The 20,771-nt window shown below is 34.6% G+C and overlaps 2 protein-coding genes across 3 annotated transcripts; one reads left to right on the top strand and one right to left on the bottom strand.

Annotated features, from left to right (window-relative positions):
- The first annotated feature begins 422 nt into the window (after positions 1-422).
- LOC108984851 (glutathione reductase, chloroplastic-like) lies at positions 423-5,266 on the top strand. Of its 2 annotated transcripts, none has more exons than XM_018956926.2 (11): positions 423-898; positions 1,610-1,835; positions 1,985-2,263; positions 2,364-2,540; positions 2,831-2,884; positions 3,012-3,160; positions 3,461-3,524; positions 3,615-3,785; positions 3,910-4,041; positions 4,398-4,444; positions 4,962-5,266. In XM_018956926.2, the coding sequence occupies exons 1-10, from the start codon at positions 498-500 to the stop codon at positions 4,437-4,439; spliced, it is 1,695 nt and encodes a 564-aa protein (XP_018812471.2). In that variant the 5' UTR covers positions 423-497; the 3' UTR covers positions 4,440-4,444; positions 4,962-5,266. The 2 variants fall into 2 exon arrangements, 1 of the variants encoding a protein (XP_018812471.2); XR_001995087.2 differs by having other exon boundaries at positions 470-898; positions 4,398-4,498.
- A 6,978-nt stretch (positions 5,267-12,244) lies between these two features.
- Positions 12,245-14,416, bottom strand: LOC108984852 (phospholipase A1-Igamma2, chloroplastic-like). Its single transcript, XM_035694387.1, has 2 exons — positions 13,010-14,416; positions 12,245-12,654 (listed from the first exon to the last, which is right to left on the bottom strand). The coding sequence occupies exons 1-2, from the start codon at positions 14,365-14,367 to the stop codon at positions 12,405-12,407; spliced, it is 1,608 nt and encodes a 535-aa protein (XP_035550280.1). The 5' UTR covers positions 14,368-14,416; the 3' UTR covers positions 12,245-12,404.
- Between the last annotated feature and the right edge of the window lie 6,355 nt (positions 14,417-20,771).

Genomic DNA, 20,771 nt, shown 5'->3' with positions numbered 1-20,771 from the left:
TAATATCAAATAATTGATATCAAAATAACAAATAGTTTTGATAAAAAATAAGAGTAAATTTACGAGCAGACGCAATTTTACGTGATACGTTAGATTTATTTTATAATAAAAATAATTTTATAATTTAATATTTCACATAAAATTATGTCAATTTATAAATTTATTTTAAAATATTTCTCAATTTTTAATAAAGTTATTCTTCATCGTAAATTAATTATTCTTGATTTCGTACCAATTAATTTGAACCATTTGAATAAATTTTTAAATCAACTATTTAAATAATAAACAAGGAGTAATTTAGAACGTGCGACAGAAATTGAGAAAAACTCAGGGAAAACTTGTTACGGTTGGCTTGCTGCCATTCAAAAGGAATCACGCACGTTAAAAGTAGTTGGGACCCACAGCCAATTGTCGGCCTAAAATTCATCTCTACGCAAAGGAAAAGGTATAAGTCCTGGAAACGAAAGGAGCAGAGGGAAAAAACGATACAGAACCCAATGGCCACCTCTCTCAGAGTCGTCGTCTCCGCTCCAAATCTCACAAACACCTTCTCTTCCCCAATCCTCCACGCACTTTATAGAAAGTTCCCATTCTCGATCTCCCTCTCTTCTTCCCACTCTCTCTTTGATCCCAAAACCTTAACTTCTCTTTCTCTCCAACACCGCCGCTCCCTCTCTCCCTACCACTCCCGCCGCCGAGGCTTCGCGGTGGCTTGCGGAGATTCTGAGAATGGAGCCGAGCCTATTCGTCACTACGACTTCGACCTCTTCACCATCGGCGCCGGCAGCGCTGGCGTCCGGGCCTCTCGCTTCGCCGCTAATTTCGGGGCCTCCGTCGCTATCTGTGAGCTCCCTTTCTCCACCATTTCCTCCGAAACCACCGGAGGTGTCGGCGGAACGTAAGTTTTAGAATATGTAGGTTCGCTAAAGGTTCTGGGTATACGGGTTTATGTTCTTAGTGGACTTTAGTTTTGTTTGTGGTAGCAATATTGGGATATGGAAATGTAGTTCAAGGTTCGAAATTTTTGGGATTCGAGTCTTGGGATGGGATTGAATGTTATTAGGCCCTTTTTTCTGTTCTTTTCCGGGTACGTGATATATGAATGAAGTGTTTTGTTTTTTTGTTTTTCCTGATAAATAATCAAGGATTGAAGGAAGTTCATTTGCTATGTGGGGGTTTATAGGGGCTTCAGGTTGCTTATGATAGCAAAAGGAGTGGAGACTTATCATTGGAAATGATTGGAGGAATATGAGGTTGCATTGGTGATTTTGAAAAGTTAAGGAACCAATTATCAAAAAACAGAGTGAGGAATTACCGGACCTTTGACGGGGGTGAAATGTTCTACCCTGGACGTAAAAGCTTATCAAAATTAACCATTTGACCATTCAGCCTGTGCGGAGCAAGTAGTGGCAACGTCAATCTTTCCTTTGCACTTTAGATGCTTGGCTGGCCAAGTCCACTTCATCTTCTCTTTTGGGTTCAGTGTTGCCTTGGATAAATTATCATTTTGTCCTGCCTTTTGACTGAGTGGTTCTCTCTTGCTTAAGAAGATTTACTTACATAAAGAAATGAGCATGTAAATAGTTCTTCACATAATTTTCTAATGTAGATGCGTGCTTCGTGGATGTGTGCCAAAGAAACTTCTAGTGTATGCATCTAAATATTCTCATGAATTTGAAGAGAGTCATGGTTTTGGATGGAAATACGAGGCCGAACCCAAGCATGACTGGAGCACCTTGATTGCTAATAAGAATGCCGAGTTGCAGCGACTAACTGGTATCTATAAGAACACTCTTAAAAGTGCTGGTGTTACATTAATTGAAGGTCGTGGAAAGGTGGGATGACGCTTTCAGTTCATATAGACATTAACATAGTTTTCTTTCTTTCTTGGTTCTTAGTTTTCATTTCTTATTAGTTTGTGGAATATGGATATATACTTTGGTTTTTTGCGAGTGATGCATTAATCACAATGAAATGGCCACAGATTGTGGACCCGCACACAGTTGATGTGGATGGGAAGCTATATTCAGCAAGACACATACTAGTTTCAGTAGGTGGTCGCCCCTTCATCCCTGAAATTCCTGGAAGTGAATATGCAATAGATTCGGATGCTGCCCTTGATTTGCCCTCAAAGCCTACAAAAATAGCAATAATTGGTGGCGGGTATATTGCCGTGGAGTTTGCTGGCATCTTCAATGGCTTAACATCTGAGGTCCACATATTTATACGGCAGAAAAAAGTTTTAAGGGGTTTTGATGAAGAGGTGAGAAACAGTGAATGATTGTGGTATCAGAAATTTAATAACATCTTACCTAGTCAAGATGAAGTTTTCACATCCAAATTTGTGCCTTCTATTCCTGCAGATCAGAGATTTTGTTGGAGAACAAATGTCTCTAAGAGGAATCGAGTTCCACACAGAGGAGTCACCCCAAGCTATCAATAAATCTTCTGATGGGTCGTTATCTTTGAAGACGAACAAAGGAACAGTTGAAGGTTTTTCGCATGTTATGTTTGCAACCGGACGTAGGCCTAATACAAAGGTTCTTAATTTCTTTTTTCTCTACTTTGCTTCTACCTGGTACAGGATTCTTTATGCCCAGTGGATTACCATTAATGGTGTCTCATCAAGGCATACATTTGAGTCTCTGATTTTCATGAACTGTTTTGAAGTGTGTAACTGGGCTTCCTGCCTTGATGTGGTTCTGGGGAAGCAGTAACTTCGTGAACATGAAGATGCCCCACTTCTCACTCTATCAGTTTGAAAGCAACTGTAAATTTCGGATGGGATGAGAAAGGAAAATCACTTATTAAGAGTGTAATTTGATTGCAGGACTTAGGATTGGAGACAGTTGGGGTGAAAATGTCCAAGAATGGAGCAATAGAGGTAGTCTTTGCTGATACTTTTGAGATTTGTTTTTTGGAAATTTTTTTTTTTCGTTTTGTCTAATCTTCTATCTATATTTATTGTGGTGTTTCTTCAAATATAATGTCTCTATTTCTTTTTTCATCAGGTTGATGAATACTCACGGACATCAGTTCCTTCCATTTGGGCAGCTGGAGATGTTACAGATAGATTGAATCTCACACCAGTTGCTTTAATGGAGGGAATGGCACTAGCAAACACTCTGTTTCAGAATGAGCCAACAAAACCTGATCATAGGTTGCTTTCTATATTTTGATGATCAATTAATATGTTGTATGATTTTATAGTTTAGGCAAAGCATTTTGAACAAGAATTACCAAATATTTGTTGCATAGGATCCTACGCTCTGAATTTCATGCCAAGGACTGTGAACTTTAGTTACTTGGTTCTGTTTGCTCAAATTTATGATGCCGTTTTAATAAACGTTAGTGTATAGAAAGCTTCTCCGATTCTTGCTCGTCTCTGACTAAAATGTTTGGATAGGTTTATGATACGGTGATAGTCTGAGCTAACATTTTGCTTTTTTTTTTTGAGCAGAACTGTGCCTTCTGCTGTGTTTTCCCAGCCACCGATTGGACTAGTTGGCCTTACTGAAGAACAGGTGACATGTCTTTGGTAGATCAGAAACTTATAAAATGATCCTTCAGTGCTTGATGTTTATGGATATATATATATATATATATATATGCAGGCAATACAAGAATATGGTGACGTTGATATATTTACAGCAAATTTCAAGCCCTTAAAGGCTACTCTCTCAGGGCTGCCAGACAGGATCTTCATGAAACTTATAGTCTGTGCAAAAACAAGCAAAGTTCTGGGGTTGCACTTGTGTGGAGAAGATTCACCAGAAATTGTGCAGGTTTCTGCTGTTGCCCCAGATAGTATCCCCCTTCCCCCTTTTTTTCTTTTTCTTTTTTAAATTAGATTCAGTTATTTCTATCATCGGTTATTAATGTTGCTGCACAATGCATTAAACTCCCAAGGGATTTGCCGTTGCTTTGAAAGCTGGCTTGACCAAGGTAGACTTCGATGCCACGGTGGGTATTCACCCAACAGCAGCTGAGGAGCTTGTAACAATGAGAACTCCTACTAGGAAGATTCGGAAGACACCTGAGGTTTGTTGAAGACAGATCTTTCTTGATTTTCATTTTATAGTTGATATTGTAATGTATCCCCATCAGACGAGACATTGATTTTATCATCCTTGAGAGGTTAAAATAGGCATGTTGTTGCTACTGTTGGCTAAGAGGATTTTTTGTTTAAATCTAATTAATTCTTAGGTCTTATCTGATCTGGTTGTGTATTGTTGATCCTGAGGTTTTCATCAGTGTCAAATTGGTGAGGAGGCCAAAATTTAGTTCAGTGCTTTGATTATGTATCTTTGGACTTCAGTCTGCTACAGTCTTGTACCATTCTTCAATGCTCATGAATTGTGTTGGTTAGTCACCACTGTTTCTTAAATTTGCTCCAGGGAAAGACAGATCTTGATGCCAAAGCTGCAGCAGGTGTTTAGCAAAGGTCTGGATCAATCTTTTGCGCAGCACAGCTGGATTTGTTTTTGGGTGTGAGCAGGCATGTATAGCAATAACTTAGACAGGAGACTCAGGAATTAATTTGACTTTTCATGTTCCTTTTTCTTTTCAGGCATGTATCACGTTAACGTGTACAAAAGATTTTAACTTACATTTTCATATAGAGGAACTTTTTTCGCAATTAGATATGAGATTTATATAAGATTACCCTGACGATGTATTTGTACACCAACATCCTTTTGTCAACATGGCAATAAGCACAACTTATCAGTATTTTTTAAGGAAAAAATTAAGATAAAGAAAAACAATAAGACAATTTTTTATCTATGTTCTTAATTTACCTGTATAACTAGAATTGTTTATTGTCGATTGGTTTTACTTCCTTAAATGAGAACTTTTCATATGCTGGATGTTTGATTTTGTCAGCTGATATAACCTTTAATTGGTCACCATATTATACTACTGTGCTAAGCCGTTGCTGATTTAGCTTAGCTATTGGGCAGATTGTCATCTGGGAGATTGCAGCTGAAAATCTTATTCTGGAATGGATTGATAGTTTGAAGACTAAGAAGTTGATTCGTGATGGCGATTAGCCTTCTTGGGGAAGCATCATCAGTTTTGTAAGTTTCCCATCAGGAGCCCCAATGAACTGATCGAAGCAAAAGAAGGGAGAAGTTCTCTACAGATGTTTCTATCATTCTGTCCTAAATTTTTGCTCTGTTTCTGCTTGGCGATGATTGGGACTACAAATAAGGGATTATGAATTTCGGGTTATGCCCCTTCAATAATATTTTTCTATTTTCCCTTAGAAGAAGGCCAAATTTCTTGTTTCTCATTCTCTCTTTTTGTGGTTTCCTTCCATCTCATGTTAGTCAATGATGTTTATTTATTTTGTAAGTTCAGGTTTAACATGTTCGTCAAGGATCGATGATTATGTAAAGCTTTAGTTAATGCCTCTCTCTCTGTCTCTCTCTCCAAGTTTATGAAGATTGACAATTTAACAACTAAGGATTAAGGGCTTGGATGTCCAGATTTGCTTGAATCTGAACACTGGTAAGAGAAATGGGATTAATTGCAGATTATTCTGTAAAAAGAAGCCCCGGTTGGGGGGCAAATTCAAGTATGTTAGCCATTTCGAATCAAGCAATCCGAAAACTACACGTCATTCAGCGAGTGTGGCTAGTGATCAGTTGGATTTCAACTTTGATGTACGAGTAATTTTACATATAATTATAAAGTACGTAAATGTCATGTAATCGTTTTGAAAAAGAGTGGAGTCTACTATTAAAAAATTAATTATTTTTCATATGGATCTTATGTTTTATTAATTTTTTTCAAAGCGATTACGCAGTAGTTTCATAATTCACGATTGTAAATATATTTTCTCTTTGATGTATAAGAATGCAGGGTGCAACGTCAAGACGAAAACATGAAGCCATCACATGGCAAAACTACTGCCGAAACCTTTGATCTGCAACCAATACTAGGAGCTAGAATTACAGCAATATCTATCAAGCTGGGATCCAAATATTATTTAACCAAATCTCACCAACGTTGGTTAAAGCATGAGACAACTCATGCTTTAACCAATCAATACGATCAGATCATATAAGGGTGTGGAATATGCATGAGAGAACTCATACAACGCAACACACACTATGCATGGCTCCACCCGCACATGGGAAATGCATTAATTTTCTTTAAATTTTTACAGCTTTTTTGAGTTCTATTAATTTAATGCTTTTTAATTTTAATCTTTCACGTACGTTTCAAAATGTTGTTTTTAAACGATTTAGATTTTTTTTTATCTTTACCTTTTTATATATTTTTTGTAGTTTTTAGGTTTATTTTATAAGTTTATGTATTTTAGTTTAATTTTTTAAAAATACCTTTTATTATTGATTTTACATTGTTCTGAAAAATATGTAACTTTTTGTAATTAGTTTTTTCAAGTTTTTTCTTAGAGCACGTGCCAAGAGACGTGGTAGTTAATTTGTTAAGCTGACTATCGAACTTAGTATATTTGGATTAAAAAAATAACTTTAGAAAAGTGACGACTATTTTTTAACAAAAGTGATGACTAGCTCTACAAAAAGGCAACAGAAAAGAATCCTAACTAATAAGTAGGGGTGGTAAACGGTCCGGTCAGATCGAACGGACTAACTGGACCGGTCTAGACTGAGATTTAGACTGGTCTGATTCACATTTTAAAGGATCGAAAAGTTTCGGTCCGGTCTAAGGTCCAGGATTTTTTCGGATCGGATCGGACCGAACCGAATGAAAAAAAAAATTATATATAATAATTGTACAATTAACAATATAAATTTTTAAATATATTATTAATAATTGTTAATATTCTATAAATTAACAATATTTTATATATATCTTCATCTAACCTATCACTATTAACAATATAAAATTTTAAATATGTTATTAACACTTGTTAATATTCTATGAATTAACTAATATATATATTAGTTAATTATTTTATTATCATTGACCATATAAAATATTTTTTTATTGAGTTTGTTACATAATCCACATTAATAAGTCACTTAATTTAATTTAGTATTTTAAATAATTTTTTTATTAATTATTTAAAAAAATTAAAAAAAATTAGGTTGGACCGATTGGATCGGACAGGACCGGACCGGACCGGACCAGACCGATACGGTCTGGTCCAGTCCGGAAAAATGATGGACCGGACCGGACTGGACCATTTGCAGCCCTACTAATAAGGCTGAGCCGGAAGGAGCAAATTTCCACTCCCTTTGCTGCTTGCATGGTGTGAGATCTCGATGTTGCTTGCCTTTTCTGTATGTAGCCTTGGCCTCTTGCTGATCACATTGATTTGGATTTTGAGACTCCCTCTCAAGATGAGCATATATGTTCAGAATGCCTATCTTGGACAATAAGAAATAAAAGCTTACAGTTGGCAGTGCCTTTGTAAAAATATCTGCTACTTGAAACCTTGACCCCACATGCACTAGAACAACTACACCAGCAACTTCTCTTTCTTGAACAAAATGGCAATCCAACTTTATGTGCTTCGTCCTTTTATGGAAAATGAGATTCTTGGTGAGATAGATTGTAGCTTGGTTGTCACTGTACAGTAGTGCTGGTTGTTTGTGCTATAAATTGAAGTCCTTTAAAAGTGTGATCAATTAAACAACCTCACAACAAGTGTATGAAAATGCTTGATACTCTACCTTAGCAGAAGATCGAGACATTGTAGCTTATTTCTTGAATTTCCAACTCACTAATGAGTTTTCAAGAAAGATGCAAAAACCAGTAATTGACCTTCGAGTCTCAGGGCATGTTGCCCAATCTAAATCACTATAAGCCTTAAAATGCAAAGAAGAGCCAACTAAAAAAAAATCCCTTGAACCCTTCAAGTATCTCAAAATTTTGTGAGCATAATGTAAATGAATCTAAACTGGTTTATCCATGAATTGACTAAGAACACTCACAGCATAGGTAATGTCTAGTCTGCTGGTTGTTAAGTAAATAAGCCTCCCAATTAACCTCCGATAGCTTGTAACATCTGTCAGCACATTAGTAGAAGAGTGAGACAACTTATGGTTTGTTTCAATTGGGGTATTAACAGGTTTACAACCAAGCAGGCCAACATCTTCTAAGATCTCAAGGGTGTACTTCCTCTGGCAAATGTGAATACCAACTATAGTTCTAGCCAGTTCTATACCTAAGAAGAACTTCAAGGGACTGAGATCCTTTATCTTGAATTGGCTGTGTTGGAAGGTTTTGACAATTTCAATGGCAACTAAGTTGTTGCTCTCCAAAATTATATTATCAACATAAACCAAGAGTGTTGTAAAACCATTCACATCAGTCTTAGTAAACAAAGAATAATCATTTTTGAATTGATGAAAACCAATAGAAGTCAGAGCAACAGTACTGGATTTTGAGTTCCATTGCCTAGAGGCTTGCCTCAAGGTATAAAGCGACTTATGTAATCTGCAGACCATATTCTTTTTCTGAGAAGACTCCCCCTGAACCACATAACTCGGTGGTAAATCTATATATATCTCCTCATCGAGATCTCCATTAAGAAATGAATTATGCACATCCAGTTGAGCTAAGTGCCAACCATGAATTGCTGCCAAAGCAAGGAAAAGATGAACTGTAGTCAATTTGGCCATGGGGCTGAAAGTTTTATGTAGTCAAAGCCTTCTCGTTGAGTATAGCCTTTGGCTACCATGCAAGCTTTATGCTTATCTATGATCCCATTCGATTTCAACTTGACCTTGTAAACATATTTACCGCCCACAGTTTATTTTCCAAGAGGTAGGGTGGTGATAGACCAGGTACGATTAGCCTCAAGAGCCTCAATTTCAGACTTCATAGCATCTATCCAATGAGTAGAGTTCACACCCTCATCATATGATTTAGGTTCATGGGTAAGTGAGAGAGATAAGATATATGCTCGGTGAGAGGGAGATAAATGAACATATGTTATGTGATTGGTAAGGGGGTAAGGGGTAGAAGAATGAAGGAAGACAGGATTTGAAAGTTGTGAAGCAAGAGGACAATGATAATCTTGCAAGTAAGAAGGAACATGCCTTACCCGATCTGATCTTCTAGGAACAATAGTAGAATTTGGTTCCAAATTTGGAACAAAAGGAGCATGTTCTGGTTCTGGTTATATAGGGACAAAATCAATTGAAGAAGAAGAACCAGTTGATTGAGAAGGTAGAGGTGAAGAGAAAATATGTGTGGATTGTTCTGAACAGTTAGAGGAGTGTCAGCTGAGGGGGGAGAATCAGTTGTGCTAATAGGAGTTTGTAAATCTGACAATGCTGGTGGAAGAACAAGATCTGAATGAGGAGAAGATTGACTTGAGGATGAGTTTTGAAAGGGAAAAATAATTTCAATGAAAGTGACATCTCGGGAAATGCAAGTGGTATGATTTTTCAAATTATAGACATTGTATCCTTTCACACCAACATGATATCCAATGGAAATGCATTTTGCAGCCCTAGGGTCAAGTTTGGTCCTATTATGCTTAAGGGTTGAGACAGAACACAAACAACCGAAAACCTTCAAATGAGCATAAGAAGGTGGAGAAGAAAACAGAACCTCATAAGGGACTTGTTGTTTAGAAGAGGAGTAGGGGTTCTATTGATCAGGTAAGTACTGGTAGTTAGAATGGCATCTCCCCAAAATTTAGTTGAGAGAGAAGTTTGGAAAAGGAGAGCCCGAGCCACATTGAGAAGATGCTGATGTTTTATCTCCACAACTCCATTTTGTTATGGAGTGTAAATATAAGATTTTTGATGTTGAATTCCATTTGAGTTATAGAAGTCCTGCATATGGAATTCCATTCCATTATCTGTTTGAATTTGTTTTATTTTGGTGTTGAACTGAGTTTACACTATGTGAATCAAATTTTGTAAAAGTTGTTTGGTTCCATATGGTCTGTAGCACCCGTCTCAATAATCCAAGGAATGATGGAAATGTTAGAATGACTTTTAGGCATGATGGACAGACACTCATGTTGGTGAAAAGTAGAAAAAATAGGTGAAGTATGAGTATGAGGCATTTCAGAAGCAAAAAGAATTATAACAGCTATATTGGAGTATGCAGCAGGGGAAGAGGCACTATACACGTGATATAATTTAATTTGTAAGATTTATATTTTAGAATTTATTTTTCAAATCAACGTACGTTACATACTGAATAATGTGTAATGTAAAGACTTTCAAATAAAATTATTCTTAATGTTAATGTTATATACGTCAACATCACATAGATTTTTACCTTCCATTTTATGTACCATTATAGGTACTACTGTGCCCGTGTGTTACGGTGTGTTTATCAATTCTCATTTTTAAATACAGGCTTAAACCTACTGATCATTTATTAATTCCCCCTTCTTTAAAATATAATGAATGCTTTCTTCTTTACTACTATTTTGCTTTTCTCCTTTCTCAATTTTGGTAAAATTAAGAAACTTTTTTATGCATGCATGGTTCTTTACTTAAAAACTAATTTGAAGAAATTTTGTTTACTTGATTTTATGTAACTTCTTATCCGTTCTATATATATATATATATATATATATATATATATTGACATTATATTAAAAAATATAGAAAATATTTATCTACCTTATATTATAAAATGTTTTGTACTTAAAACGATGTAATAACTAATAATACACATATATATAGTTTCTATCATAAAATTATATAAACCTTTATTGTTCGAAGAGGATTTTATCAAAATATGGCTTTCAACAAGTAGCAAGTAGTACTATTTCATGTAATGTCAGATAATTCGTTCGATATTTATTGTCTCGACAAGGGGCTTAATACACGTTGATAAAATAATGGAGATCTATATAATTAGTACAGAAAAGCTACTTACAACCGGCATTGTATAATCTTATGCAACCGGCGCTCCTTTTGAGGAGAAAAGCTACTTACAAACGAGAAGAGCTATCTTCTATCTTTCCTCATTCGTCTTCCTCAAGCATGATTCCCCCCATTTAGCCCCACCTTCCCACTCGAAATCAACACATGAAACCAATGACCCAATTCCTTCGAAGCTGAAAGCTCTTTCTCTCCCTTCGATCCTCTGCCCCTCCTTTCAATTTTCAAAGAATAAGCCCCAAAGTAAAATTCAATATCTGGCGTGCTAACTTTCGATACGCTGCCTTGATTTCCTTGCCAGTAGCAGATTTTGGAACCCCAAGAGTGGCATAGTAGTTTCCGGAAGCATTAACTACCGATCTAAAGCGCCCCGCAGAGACCCTTGTATTGTATTTCGTACAAGAAGAAGAATAAAAAAGAGAGATGAAGTTATTGTGGACCTGGAATTGGGTCCCATTGAAAAAATAAGACGAAGAAGAAGAAGAAAAAAACAGAAGGGAAGCAGAAGAATATGGTTAGAAGAGAGATGGTTGGAGAAGTGAGAGAGACGTGATGGCCATTGAAGTGAGAGAGACGTGATGACCCTTGTATTGTATTTCGTACAAGAAAAAGAATAAAAAAGAGAGATGAAGTTATTGTGGACCTGGAATTGGGTCCCATTGAAAAAATAAGACGAAGAAGAAGAAAAAAATAGAAGGGAAGCAGAAGAATATGGTTAGAAAAGAGATGGTTGGAGAAGTGAGAGAGACGTGATGGCCATTGAAGTGTGGGTGTGTTGTGAGAAGGAGAGAAAGTGTTTGATAAAAGTCTTAAGGGAAACAGAAAAAGAATAAGCGGTATTTTTTTTTCTCCGATTGACGTGGCAGTCGATTCCCCCAAGGTTTCGCAGCTCGGTTGTCTATAGCAGAACTGTAATTAGTATATATGTGATTGAATTTCTTTGGCTATGACTCATTATAATTTCCTAACGAGTTATATATGTTAGATATAGTCATGGTGTGCATAAGCACTGTGCAATCTTTTTCGAAAAGAGTGGGCTTGGCCAGTACTATTAAAAAATTAATTTTTATTCATGTGGGTCTCGTATACGTTCTTTTAAAAGGATTGCACTATGCTTGAGCAACTACAAATATCATTTCTTTTTCCTGATTAGCAACCTTGGTTCTTTTCTTTGCATCATTGCATGCCGCGCGCGTACCTCTGAAATTTTCATCTCCTCTTAAATATTAATTGGACGGTGGAATTGAAAGAGGTTAATTAGTTTTAATTTGGTTTTATAAGTTGATTTCTTTGACATGCAATTAAAGCTGGTTCCTAGTTCAATACTGAAATAGGCTTTCCCGAATTAAAAGGAAAAATAAAATGAAACACAGAAGGCCGTATTTACACCCCATGCACGTCTAAGTTATAATTAATTAAATTTTGTATTAATTTTCATATAAACAAATTAAGTACTAGCTAGTAAGAGGAGCCTAATACTATATATATATATATTATATATATATATATATATATGTAGTACTCTAAGCAGCAGCACGATCATCCCCATGTTGATCATCCGAAGCCGGCCAGGTCTAAATATTGCACATGATCATCATCCAGAGTTCCGTGACAATAGAGATCATGTACTCGGCGTTCGGGCTGCACCCAGTGCCCATCCTTGTTCCTCACCATTCCCTTATTTTCTTCCTGCCACCAGTTAGGTGGGACCAAAAATTCATCTTCCAGGAAATCAGAGGCTTTGTTCACCAATGCAATATCTCTTCCACTTGCTAGCTCAAATTTATGGTTTTTTCCATGGTATCTGCATCACATTAATGTTAACCAAATTAATCATGACATTAACCCCACATGCAAGAATAATGCCATGCCATGCATGCATCTGCATGCATGTACGATATTGAAGAAGAAAAATTCTAAGTATAAGCCTCACACTCTACACATTTATTTAAAAATATGTCATTTTATTTTTTTACCCACGTAATAAAAATGATTCCAGACATGTTTGTAAGTAAAATAAGATAAAAAAAATAAAATGACATATTTTTAAGTGGGTGTATAAAATGAGACTTATGGATAATACTGATATATTGAAAAATATATAGCGACGTTTTTCATGCCGAAAATAGGAGCAAATAATATATTGAGATTCTAGTTACCCATCAAGCAAATGCAGGTGAGCCTCCAGATTATGTGCACGAATCGGATCATCATGAACTGCCTGCTTTAAGAACGGCGAGTTCCTGTGATCCAATGCAAGCTCAACCCCAACGTGCGAGTAACTCCACGGCAACCACTTTGTATACTTCATCATCATCGGCGGCGATCGCTCGTTGAAAAAAAACCCCGGCACCTTCGGCACCACGTCGTGAGCATTCACCACCCTCAACACCTTCAAACCCAACGTCGACTCCAGCCTCTCCCTGAACATCACATTCCCTACTCTCGGACCCGCAAACGAGAACACGCACACCGGCACGGCCGGCCTATCCGCGGCTAAATCTTTCAAGCTCCTTCCAACTATATCGTACGCGCTTAGAATGGCCAACGCAGCCCCGAGACTATGCCCCGTGATGGTAATGCTTACTTCTTCGTCTGCGTACATATCGAGTAACCTTCTGACCTCGGAAAGTATCTGCTCTCTCGCTGAAAGCCTGCAATACTTGCAGTCCTCTTCCTTGTCTGTATAGAGGTCTAAAAACCCTGTTTGGACTTTCACAGTTGGATCCGGGCATGGGATTTTCGAAGAAATTGGCACGAGGAAATCCTTGATATCCTGTATCCACTCCAGCCGTGTCACTGTGCCTCTCCATGCAATAGTTATGTCACGGCGGCCTAAGCGCCGGGAGGTTTCGTCGTTTGAAATGGCGACGTATCCGATCCAATTAGCGTGCTTGCTCCACACTTTAGGCGAAGCTGAATTCCTGAAAAAATTTGGTAGATTGGTGTTTGAGGTCGAAAACAGGTAGCGAGAGACATCGTAGCCGAGCTGTGACATTCCTAGGGAGTCGAAGAATTCACTTGGCATGTACTTACAGGTGCCGCAGTACTTGGAAAAGAGGTTATAATCGAAGGCGTCGTAACATGCTTGTGCCATTTCGCCATACCGGATCAGCTCCGATCGAAGACGCCGGTCCATGGGATTGAGTAGGTCAACCCAGTCGTTTTGGCCGTGGATTTCACGCCAGAAATCAGCTAGTTGGCGCTCAGCTGCCGATAATTGGATGGTTATTTCATGTTCTTCTTCATCTTGTTCTACTTGCTGTATTGATCTCTTTTTCTCGAGCTCGGTGGGAATGGTTGATAAGGATGCGTAGTCGCTAGTTTTGGGGAGTACCTTGAATTGTTTTGGTTTTTTTGTGGCAAAGTTCGAAACTCCATGATGGGATTTTTGTCCTACAAATGGTAGTACTGGAAAATGAGTTATAGATTGGAGGGGGTTCTTGGTACTATTCATGATAATGGTTCTGAAGGCCACCGGAATTAGGACAGTACTAGAGAGAGAAATGGCTAACATTGATTGACTTCGGGTCTATGAAATTATTGTTATCAAGAAAATGGGTCGATCGAGGAGATGCCTAAGGCTGTGTTTGGATAAGAGATACCTCAACACTTTTCAAATATTCTCGTACTTTTGAAAATATTTCATATGCCAAATAACTTAAAATATTCTCAATAGGACCTACAAACCCACTTCAATCTCTACTCATAACTATTCACAAACATTCTATAATACTTATCACTATTATATATACATAAAAAATAAAATCACTATAATATATAAATAAACAATAAAATCACTATAATATATAAATAAAAAATATTTATCACTATTATATATAAATAAAAAATAAAATCAATATAATATATAAATAAAAAATAAAATCACTATAATATATAAATAAAAAATATTTATCACTATTATATATAAATAAAAAATAAAATCACTATAATATATAAATAAAAACTAAAATCATTATAATATATAAATAAAAAATATTTATAACTATTATATATAAATAAAAAATAAAATCGCTATAATATATAAATAAAAAATAAAATCACTATAATATATAAATAAAAAATAAAATCACTATAATATATAAATAAAAAATAAAATCACTATAATATATAAATAAAAAATAAAATCACTATAATATTTATCACTATTATATAAAAAAAAATATATATATAAATAAATAAAATCACTATAATATATAAATAAAAAATATTTATCACTATTATATATAAATAAAAAATAAAATCGCTATAATATATAAATAAAAAATAAAATCTCTATAATATATAAATAAAAAATAAAATCACTATAATATATAAATAAAAAATAACATTACTATAATATTTATAACTATTATATATATAAATAAAATCATTATAATATTTATCACAATTATATATAAATTAAAAATAAAATCATTATACTATTTATCATTATTATATATAAAAGTAAAATAAAATCACTACAACATTTATTAATATTAAAAAATCACTATAATAAAATCATTATAATATTTATTACTAAAAATAAAATCACTATAATATTTATGGGACCCACACATTTTTCAACTACCTATTCAAAAGTTAACAACTCAACATACTTCACACATCCAAACAACTCAAAATACTCTCAATGGGACCCACAAACTCACTCCAATCTCTACTCATAACTATTCATAAATATTCTCAACATTTCTCAACACTTTTTAAAACGTACCCTTAATTCTCTCTTGTAGATGGAGATATTTATAAACGTCTGGTCCCGGAGAGATCATGTACATGTTACTTTCTCACAGTCTAGTTCACATGCATATTAATACAATATTTGAACGTTATTTTATTTTTGTCCAATCGTTGAATTTTCGAACCTAGAAGAAGTCAAATGCAGACTGCATGGCCACGTAGCAGGTTGCAATATTATTGTTTTGGATAATGCTGGAGCTCCCGCTGGGCTCCCGTTGGAGCTCTAGTGTATTTTATCATATGTATTTTTAATTTTTTTTTATATAGATATTTTTAATAATTTTAAATATTTTTAAAAAATAAAAAATTTTATAATATTATTAAATAATACTTGCTTAATCACGAAGTAAAATATAAAATATTTTTTTATGATTTTTTATTTTACTTCGTGATTAAGGAAGTATTTTTTAATAAATTTTTTTTACTTCTTAATTAAGAAAGTGTTTTTAATGATGTTCTAAATTTATTTTAATTTTTAAAAAATATTAAAAAATATTATATAAAAAATAACTTAAAAAAAAACACATACAATATATACTTACAGCCCCCAGGGGGAGCCCCCAGCGGGGGCTGTAGCACAATCCGTTTGTTTTCTTGTACCTACGTAAAAGCGACTGAGAGAGCAAGTCCGACCGCCCGAACCCCGAACAACCCCAACATCGACATTTTTTTGAATAGTCAATGTATTTAGGTGACTATTTTTATCTTAATTTTTATTTTTTATTTAAATTTGATAGAATTCAAGTGAGAAGTTTAGATAGATAATTTTAATAATTTAATTTGTTCCTAAATAACAATTTTATATAGTTAATATTAAATATTAGTGACATATTTTATTATCTTAAATATTTGTTACTGTTTACCTCTATATACGACACACTTTACTAATCACCTCTCACGCACCAAATTCTAGACGTACTGCCCCTGTCTAGAGTCAAATTAGGAAGGCATCATATAAGGGTATATGTAATCAAAGATTATATGCATCAAATCGACATCACAAAAGACGTTTCAATTACATTACCTTTTTGGATCGATTTAACGTAAGCCGGTTTGCGGATAGATCATATTATCAAATGCCAGCAATTAATTTTGGTGAGTGCTTTTTCTTTTAATATATAATTAAAAGTTATATTAAAATAACAGTAAGACTAGTTATTCTATACTTTATTTTTCTAATTATCATCTTTTCATCATCATGTGCATCAAATTACTGGACAATTATTAATTTGTTACTTTTTATGACATAAGCTGTACGTACGTCTTTCGAATCTATGACGATAATTATATATGTAACATTGAAATTTGAAAGACTTGAATGACTGATCATCTGGTACTATTATTGACGTCGTTATTAGTAATTAGGGTTGTAAATGGTCCGGTCTGAGTGATGGATCGAATATTTTTGGTCCATCATTTTTTGGACCGGACCGGACCGATATCGGTCAAGCCTAATTTTTTTTTTATTTTTTTAAATAATTAATAATTTTTTATTTAAAATACGAAATTAAATTAAGTAACTTATTAATGTAGATTATGTAACAAAATCAACAAAAAAATATTTTATATGGTCAATGATAATAAATTAGATAAAAATTATATTATTAATTTATATAATTACTATATAATTAACTAATGGATATTATATATTAGTTAATTCATAGAATATTAACAAGTGTTAATAACATATTTAAAATTTTATATTGTTAATAGTTATAGGTTAGATGAAGATATATATATATATATAAAATATTGTTAATTTATAGAATATTAACAAGTATTAATAATATATTTAAAAATTTATATTGTTAATTGTACAATTATTATATATAAAATATATATTTTTTTAATTTTCATATGGTCCAAAAAAATCCTAGACTGTGGACCGGACCAAAACTTTTCAATCCTCTAAAATGTGGACCGGACCAGACCGGTCTAAGTCTCAATCCGGACCGAAATGGTTGGTTCGATCAGTCCGTTCGGTCCGACCGGACCGTTTATCACCCCTATTAGTAATGGTCGAGTTTCGTCCCTTTTTTTATCATTCAAGACTATATATAGGACCAATATTACATTTTGGATATTGGAACTCGTCTTTTGTACTAGTATTATTTTGCTCTTTCTTTGCCTTCTAATATTAAACCGGCCATTCTTCAATTTGTGATATACTTGTTGGATATGTTGGTCTCATTCTTGGGAGGGGGGACTGGGGCCCTAAATTCAGAAACCCTAGGTTTGAAATCTCAAAACCTGAAAGTGATAATGGCGAGAACGTACGAGACATTTTTTGATAACTCTAGAAAAATATTCTTAGGATTTTGTATAAAAACGTTAATCTTGTGGAAGGGGTTTTTTTATACCCACCTTGTAACACCTCGATCTCGAAGATTCGGAGAGTTAGCTCTTAATACTTAAAATTAACTTAAATAACACAACTATAAAATCCAGAAAATCTCATAAAATATTAATCCATTTAATCAATCCAAAAATTTAAGTTCCTCCATAGCGACAATAAATAAATTCCCAATAAAATAAATTAGAAATTCTCCAAAAACTTGAAAACATATTTAACTCATCAAATCAAATACCCGAAAAATAAATCAGTTTACTAACTACGACTCTCAAATAAGCATTTGTACCCTCAGGCACTTATTCCACTACTATCATCACATCTTGCTAAACTTTTTACTTTTGTTCTCCAGCTGAACTATCAAAATTATCTGAAAAATAATTGGAGATAAGGGGTGAGTTATCAACAACTCAGTAAACAGAGGATATATACTAGTATGTAAACATGAGCATTTACAGAGTTCAGAATGCAGAACAAAAATATTTTATTTCAGAATGCAGAATCAGAATAATGTTTTCAAAATGCAGCGTAGAACATGTTATCAAAAATATCAGAGCGAAAGTTCAAAAATATTCATAATCAAAATCCCTTTGTCATAGCATAAACTGAAACATCACATCTTATCTTATCATATCAGAACAAATACCATATTTAACCCCCGTGGTAGGGTTGTGCAAATCCCGGTAGCTAACCGAGCAGAAATAGAATATTATACCAGATGTTTTCAGAAATCACATCAGATCATATCAGAGTACATAAAATCTTTAGAACAGAACAAAATCATATCACAACATAATTTATGCACAAAATTTCATATTCACTCTCTTTTTAAAATTCAGAAACAGAATGTCAAAAATAAGTTCATATCTACATCAGTCATGACAGAAAATAATTTATTCTTAAACAGAATCTCATGAGTAATGCAGAACAAATAACTGAGGTATTTCAAATTTCTTTTCATAATCAAATATGTATATTTTCCAAAAATAACCTCCGCTCATTTTATTTTAATGCAAAGTCTAGCATAGAAACCCCGCTTACCTGGACTTCTTAGTTTTTTCAGAATTTTCTTAAAAAATGTCGAACAATAATTAATCGTCACCTATAAAATAATCACATAATTCTCGTAAATTTCTAATTAATCTCATATTTCGATATTCAATCGTACGCTTATAAAATAACCTATTAAATTCCTCAAAACCTAAAATTTACAAATCATCACTTTCTAAAATCATCACTATTGATTTAATAACTTGACTAAAACATTTAAAAGTCTGACCTATTTATTAATGAAAACAAACTATAAAGTTTAATAGTAGATAATATAATTATCTCAAAATATTTTAAAATAAACCATAACTATTTTTAAATAGATTAAATCATATCTAAAATGTAAAAATGACATTACACCAATATTGTTTACTCTAAAAATAAAACTTTACTTAATAACATGTTACAATACTTAAGTGATTTTCTATAATCATAATTAAAATGTTCAAAATAAAATTTCACACTTACTATAAAAATAATATGCTACTATCAATACAATTTGAAAACCATATTTATTTTCTGTAAAATTTCTTATACTTCCCACATAAATCATGTACAAACAGATTTAATATAAAAAAATTTCAAATTGGAACCATCTAATAATAAGGGCAAAATCGTAATTCCATATCTAAATAATACGTAGTAAAGGGTATTAATGTAATTTTTCCATTAGTTGAAAACCAACAAAACGGAAAACCTACATAAAACACAAAATGTGCATGGCAGGGCTTACCCAAGGAGAAAACACGCAGCAACGGGGCGATGCAGCGAGGGCTAGGCAGATGACGATGATCACGGTGAAGCACAAGAAGCGAGAGAGGAGATGAGCGAGAGACCTCATGTAGAAAGAGAGAGGGACGGAGAGAGAGCTCGGCATGAAAGAGAAAGGAAAATCACTGTGGGGCAACGAGGCTTGCGACGGTCTAGGGGCTGGGCGTCGACCTGGGCAGTGTCCGAAGGTGGAGGCTTGTCCTCCGGCATCTTTTGATGGCAGTGGCGTCGAAGTTGAGGGGGCTGACGACGTGGCTCACGGTGGGGATGTTTCCCTTGTTTCGGCGTGTAAAAACAGAGTCCTTCACGTCGCAAAGCGTATCAGTGGCTTGGTAGGCAGGTGCAGGGCAGAGCAGTGGCAATCGCGGTGGTTTTCATGTTTGCCATGGCTGTGGGCAGTTTCCTACTGCAGCGTTGCTTTCGGTGGATGTTTGCAGTGGCGCGGGTCATGCATGATGGTTTAAGGAGCTACGTAGTGGTTGAGCAAGGGGAAGCTACGGTTTCACGTAGGTGGTGCACTGGCAATGGCGTACGGCGGAACAAAGTTTGCTCATGGTGGGACTACTCCAGAGTTGGGTAAGGTTATTGAACGAATTTGGGATGGTTCCTGAAAATTACAATTTTCAGTTGAGAATTCAATTAAATTAAGATTTCCAATTGAAGCAGGTAGATTACCAGAGAAGTTTGTATTGCCAAGTTGTAAATCTTCGAGAGGAGAGTTTGTGTGAAATTCGGGCAAATGACCTGTGAGATCTTCATTGGATCAAACAAGTAGGCTCAATAGGTGTGGTAACTGAAATATTCTGGTTGGGAATTGCCCATACAGTCCGCAGTTATCCAGAGCTAGAAGCTGTAAAGAAGATAAATTTGCCAAGCTTTCCGATACAGTGGAGGATATGTTGATACCAACAAACACAAGCATTGAAGGTTGGTTAAATTTTGCACTAAACTTGTCAGACTTTCAGTATATAAATCATAACCGTCAAAAG

Source organism: Juglans regia, chromosome 10 (assembly GCF_001411555.2).
Source record: "Juglans regia cultivar Chandler chromosome 10, Walnut 2.0, whole genome shotgun sequence".
NCBI classification, from domain to species: domain Eukaryota; kingdom Viridiplantae; phylum Streptophyta; class Magnoliopsida; order Fagales; family Juglandaceae; genus Juglans; species Juglans regia.
The sequence above is the reverse complement of the archived record's forward strand: the minus strand, read 5'-3'. Positions and strand labels throughout refer to the sequence as shown.